The following is a 5,985-nucleotide window of genomic DNA, read 5'->3' on the forward strand; positions in this document are numbered from 1 at the left end:
GAGTCACCGTGCCAAAGGATAACCGACAAGTCATGGGAAACAAGTGGGAGAAGGCAAGGCCCTCCCATGACGCCACGGCTACAAAAATATCGTCCACATGGACGGGCATTTTTTCGGCAATGAAGAACAAGAAAGATGAGAGGTACAAGCTCATGTTGGAAGCGCAAAACGATAGGATGGAGTGGGACCGGAAGAGGGCGGAGAAGAAGCTGAAAATTGAGAGGGAGAAGATCGAGTAGGAGAAGCAAGAGGCGGTGATCAAATGGGAACACGAGAAGGCCAAGACATCTGTAGATATTGAGCTTGAGAAGGAGAGGTTGCAACTCGCACGGGACGCGGAGGATGCGAAGATCATGTTGATGGACGAAACCCTCTTGGATGAGCATGCAAAGAAGTGGCTTGCGGATAAGAAGAAGGAGATCAATGACCGTAGGCAGTACGAGGCGGCGAGGGCGGCAGCGGCAGCGACAGTGGATTGTGCTGCCAGGATGCAGACGGAGCAAGCAACCCGGATGCAGGCGGAGCAGGACGAGCAGGATGCAAGCATGGGCTCGGAGTAGCCGGCATGGATGGCGTCCGGCCAGTGACCCGACAAGCGAGCCATTCCTCACACTCGGACATTGATTTTATTTTGGCATGTCCGGTTTGTTGAATTATGATTTGCTTTGCTTTGTTTCGAACTGTTGATTTCGAACAATTTGTACCGTATAATCGACGTGCATGGATTTGAGAATCGACATTTCAGGTATGTGGACGTGAGATGCAACATATGAGGGGCCGGTGCGGACGCGCCCGCCCGCGAGCGTATAGGGGTCAGATTTGCCTAGTCCGGCTATAGATGCTCTTAGCAGAGGAATCAAAGCGAGTACAGACATGGGAACTTGAGTCCTTCACTGACCTATCATGCTTACTCACTCTCGATATAATAGTAGTAGTACTGCTAGCCCCTCTAGTGATCTCAAGCAAAGCTAATCAACTAATTAACTAAGCAGGCTCCGTCGATCAAATCCCACATAGGTTTTGCCCTTTTCGGAACGGGAGGCAGCCACACAAAGGCAGAAATTCCGAAAACTGCAGCGAGAAAGAAAGAAAGGTCCTCTTCGGAATATATAAAGGTCCTCGGCAGTGGCGGTACGTACGTACTCTGTGCATCATAAAAGAAGCTGGAAATGTGGTGGCAGTAGGGGCACAACCCGTCTATTTGGAAAGGAATTTCGCCGTCCCATCACCGCTGCATGTCAAGTTCCCATTGGCCCGAGCCGTATCTGCCAGACCCCACCCTCTCCCTCTTCCCCAGCAGAACTTCTTTATCTTCTCCGGTATTCTTTCCATGCAAAGGATGAGTGAGAAATGCTCAAGGACATGGACACATGCAGCAAGCAAAGCTCGGTACTACAGTGGCAGGTTTTGGCAAAGGCAGGGGAAAGAGGGCAAGCCTTATTCTCCATCATGCATGCCATCACATGACTAAAGTGCCACTCAAATTCTTTACCAGGTTTTGGCAAGAGGCTGGGGGAAAGAAGGCAGGCTTTATTCTTCATCATGCCATCGCATGACCACATTGCCATGCTTACTCATGTCATTACCATGCATGCATGTAGGGTTAGTTGCTAAACAAGCCTACTGCCTAGGCTGATGCACAGCCCAGGCACTCCCAAGGCACTGCCAGAGCATCTGCCTGCGCAGTTTACAGCTGCTCTCTCTACCCCATGCTTTTTATGCAAGTGCCAATTAAGAAATGTCGGCCGGTACAGTAGTTTTTTTAGGGCTAAAGCGGATTTGGGTGCCCCCCTGAATCCCCGACGCCCTGGAGCTCCCCAAAGGGGAAAGATGCCGCCGAATGCAGAGCCGCCCATTCTTATAATCTCCACTTAACCACTCCCCATCCAGCTGCAGATCTGGTCTGCACGCCGGCTAGCCCTGCCACGTGGCCAGCTCCCAGCAATGGCCCAGCCACTTTTGCTGCAAGAACAAAGAAATAATAAACAAAAAAACTCTGCAGCCTCTGCAGGTGCAGGTGCAGCTTGCAGCAGATGGGCCGGCCAGCCAATGCGTATGCGTATGCGTTGCCCGGTCAACAGGTTTTCTCACTCTCTCTCTCTCAAAAAACAAAAAACAACAGGTTTTCTCGCTGCCTGTTTTTACCGCACTGTAAATCTCGTGAGCGGTGAAATCAAAGGCCTGACCGACCGCTGCGACGCTGCATGGCATGCATGCACGGCGATGGTCAGGAGGGCAGGTCAATAATATGGGTGCGCTCTGAGGAAGAAACAGGAGATCGTAGCACGTAGTACCGCGCCAATTATCGGCGCAGGAGCAGCATTTCGCCGAATGGACCGGACGGGGAGAGATGATTTCCACTTGCGCGCCTCGACCTCGGACGAAGGAAGCAACAGGAGTTCGGCAATTTACTACCTTTCCATGGATGATTTGATCTCGTCGCTTCATTTTTCTAAATGCATGAATGTGATCTTCTCACTGTTGAACTTGCTTGCAAGATCGTATTTACTTTTTGTGGACATCGGAGGAGAATGATGGTCGGACCGGCTCGGCATTCAAGGATGCATATATACAGTACTGGATATCCTTCTTTTACAAATTGTCTTACACATACATCGCTCAATTACAATGTACTGTATATATTTTGTCATAGTAAAAAATTTACAGACTTTGACAAAGTTTATGGAAATTTTACCAATATGTACGTTATCAAAACAATACCGATAGATTCATCAGAAAAATAGTATTATCGGTGGATGTGATATTATCAGATAGACTCTCAAGACACCCAAGTAGTGTTTTTTCATCCTTTACATTGTTTTCGTCGGACGGAGTTCCTAGTAACGCAATCAGGCACCAATTATCGGGTACAACACTTTGCTGAATGGACCAAACGGGGGAAATGTTTTCTCTCTCCCTCTCTCGTGCTCAACAGGATCCGCCACGTACACCTAGGGACAACCAAGGGTAGAAAGCAATCAGCATGAGTTAACCAATTATTCTTTCCATGGATGGTTTGATCTCGTGGAATTGCTTGTTTTTAGTTGGGTGATTTGATCTTCTCATTGTTGAACTTGCTTGCAAAATTGATTTTTTTTCCCCATACTCCCTCCGCACAAAGTTGTACTAAAGTTGATACACTTATTTTGAGATGGAGGGAGTACATGGGAGGAGAGATCAACACTCTCTACACTACCATTAGGAACATTGATTCACATTTCTCTCTTTGGACTTGTAGGTTTGAAGAACCTTTCCAATAGAGTGTCGCTATGTCTTGGCAACAATACCTCTTCTCTCATTACCCTGCAACCTTGGCAACCTTTTGAGTAATATACTAAGGTAAGGACCCTCTTTCCCGGTAATTGTTGAAAAAAAAAGGTTAGTTGCAAGACAACTTTTCCTTCCTTTTAGACATGGAGGAGGACACTCTTTGAGACGCCTCTGCATCGTATGATGAACACATGTAGCTACAAAACAATCTTTTTTTCTGGAACAATGCTATACACACGACGTCATCTGAACGCACGATGTTGTTAATCAAGCCGTTGGTGTGAGGAAGCAAACTGCAGAACATCGTCTGATTTTGCATCGTGCATAAATCGGTCATGCTCCCGTCGTGCGCAAAGTAGTTCCATATTTTTTTTGTGTGTGGCCATTGTCTTAGAACTTAGTGCTCCTTCGTGAGTGTCATTTTTCAATTTATGCCTTTTCCCCAAGGAATAAGGAAGATCATATGCCACTAATGCTAAATGCCCAACTGGCAACATCAGTGTCCGCTCTGGTGGAGCAAGGCGTGATAATTAGCACCATTAGAGGATAAAACTTTGCTATGGATCTTGCTTACAAGAGAGGCTTTATCCGGCCCTGCCATTGGACGACGAAAGTTGTGTGTGTGCGCGCGCGTGGTTGTTCCTTCAAGGCAAAGGTGGGGAAGGGGAGGAGAAGTTGTTTCATGCAACGGGAACCGATGAATAAACAAGCTGAAATCGCAGTGTGCTCGGCCATCATCACACCCCGCAATGCTCGATTAACTAGGCTTAATCACGGGCTGCCAGGGCTAATGGAGGCACAAGGAATTTTCCTCGGTGTGGTGTTGTGTGGCCTGAAGTTGCCATTTCCATATCGAGCGGTGGCTTTTTTGCCTTTGGTAGGAGCGGATTCCTCTTCCTCGGCCAGGCTTAATTTGAGCATACGAATATGATGGTGTTTGGTTGGCTCCTAGGGCAAAAAAATATGCTACCCCTTTTTTTGGATAAAAAAAATATGCTAGTACCTGATCTGCCTACCTGCATGAAGGGAAAAAATATTGGACACCAAACATTTTATGTTTCTCTTTTGAATGTTCAACATTCAGGCACCTCGGCACTGATAAAACAAGGACATGGAACCCAAGCTGAAAGCCCCAAAAAAACTCCTTTTGTTATTCAATGAGCTTCTCTCCTTTGGTGTGGCCCAGCCGGCACTCTTATTATTACACCCTACTCATCATTAGTGTCACTCTCTGCCTCTGGTGTGGTGGCCCAGCCGGCATTCCTATTATTATTGTTACCCTACTCATCATCAGTGTCACTCTCTCACTCACTGCTCCTACTGTTCACCTCGGCCAAAAATACAACGTAGCTGCCCATGCTGTAGCACTGTAAAGGCATCATCGTCTCCTCTTTCACCACCAGCTCCAGCTCCAGCTCCCTCTCCTCCTCTCACCCTTTTAGCAGCCCCCTTCTCCCCCACACGGCCGGCCGGAGCCCCTCTTGCGGCAATCCTAAATTAATACTCTCCTCTGCCTCACCGGATTCTGATCTGGTCCCGAGCCAGGTAAAACTGCACCATTTTCTTTCTCTCTTCGTCTCCCTGTTGCTTGGTTGCTTGCAAGATTTTCTCTTTCCATTGACCGGCCGACCTCGGTGGTTGCTGTTCTTTCCGTTTGTAATGGCGTGTTTGACCTGTGCTGGCTGCAGCTGATCGCGACACGTGAGGTGAGGGGGTGGCTGTCGGAGGTTGGCGCGTGGATGGGAGTTCAGACAATGTCGTCCCTCGGCAGCGGCGGCGGCGGGGGCGGCGGGGGAGGGGCCCTGGCGCGGCAGGGGTCCCTGTACGGCCTCACGCTCAACGAGGTGGAGAGCCACCTGGGCGAGCCGCTGTGGAGCATGAACCTGGAGGACCCCCTGCGCACGGTGCTCCCCGCCGCCGCCGCCGACGCTGAGCCGCGCGGCGCCGGGACGGGAAAGAAGACGGTGGACGAGGTGTGGCGCGACATCGAGAGCGCCGGCCGCGGCCGCCAGCCGACGGTGGGCGAGATGACGCTGGAGGACTTCCTCTCGCGCGCCGGCGTGCCCGTCGCCGGGGGCTGCGCCGGCGCGCATTGGCCCCTCAGGCGTCGGCGCCGGCCCCGTGCTGGACGCCGTGTACGAGGGCGGCGCTAGTTTATTACTACTGCTGTAAAGTTTAGCTACGTATCATCAGGCTTTTGGTTACCGCTCTAAATTTCAAGATTTACCATAGTTACCGCGTATTTGCAAGCTCTGTGTATTTTGAATTTAAACGCTCAATGTGGAGACACCGGATTCCATCGTGTGGCCTTGTAAGCAAAATGGATCCTACTCAATTAGATCTGCGTACGCCGCAAAGTTCATTGGACGAGAAGTGGCAACATACGCGGAGTTCGTTTGGAGGCACAAGGCGCCACTACAATGCCATTTTTTCGCGTGGCTAGCCATGCGGAACGGTTGCTGGACCTCTGACCGTTTGGCACGCCGAGATCTGCCACATCAAGCCTCATGCCCGTTTTGCAACCAACAGGTGGAGACAATTAACCACATCCTTCTCGCTTGCGTTTTCGCGAGAACCTCTTGGCTTGGAATTTGGACATCCCTCGACGCACCAAACCAAGCTCCAGTTGCGGACAGTGAGTTGGTAGAGTGGTGCACCACACGGACCGCGACGACATGCTCACAAAGAGACCTACGGGCGATCATCACTCTTTGC

At 50.1% G+C, this 5,985-nt stretch overlaps 1 protein-coding gene across 1 annotated transcript; it reads left to right on the forward strand.

Annotated features, from left to right (window-relative positions):
• Nucleotides 1-4,588: 4,588 nt before the first annotated feature.
• Nucleotides 4,589-5,572, forward strand: LOC123048660 (ABSCISIC ACID-INSENSITIVE 5-like protein 3). Its single transcript, XM_044471711.1, has 2 exons — nucleotides 4,589-4,815; nucleotides 4,959-5,572. Exon 2 carries the CDS (start codon nucleotides 5,010-5,012, stop codon nucleotides 5,421-5,423), a length of 414 nt encoding a protein of 137 aa, XP_044327646.1. The 5' UTR covers nucleotides 4,589-4,815; nucleotides 4,959-5,009; the 3' UTR covers nucleotides 5,424-5,572.
• Nucleotides 5,573-5,985: the final 413 nt, after the last annotated feature.

Source organism: Triticum aestivum, chromosome 2D (genome assembly GCF_018294505.1).
Source record: "Triticum aestivum cultivar Chinese Spring chromosome 2D, IWGSC CS RefSeq v2.1, whole genome shotgun sequence".
NCBI classification, from domain to species: Eukaryota; Viridiplantae; Streptophyta; class Magnoliopsida; order Poales; family Poaceae; genus Triticum; species Triticum aestivum.

What these genes read in the sequence shown, in the direction of transcription:
- LOC123048660 (XM_044471711.1), top strand. Translation starts at nt 5,010, where the DNA reads ATGGGAGTTCAGACAATGTCGTCCCTCGGCAGCGGCGGCGGCGGGGGC.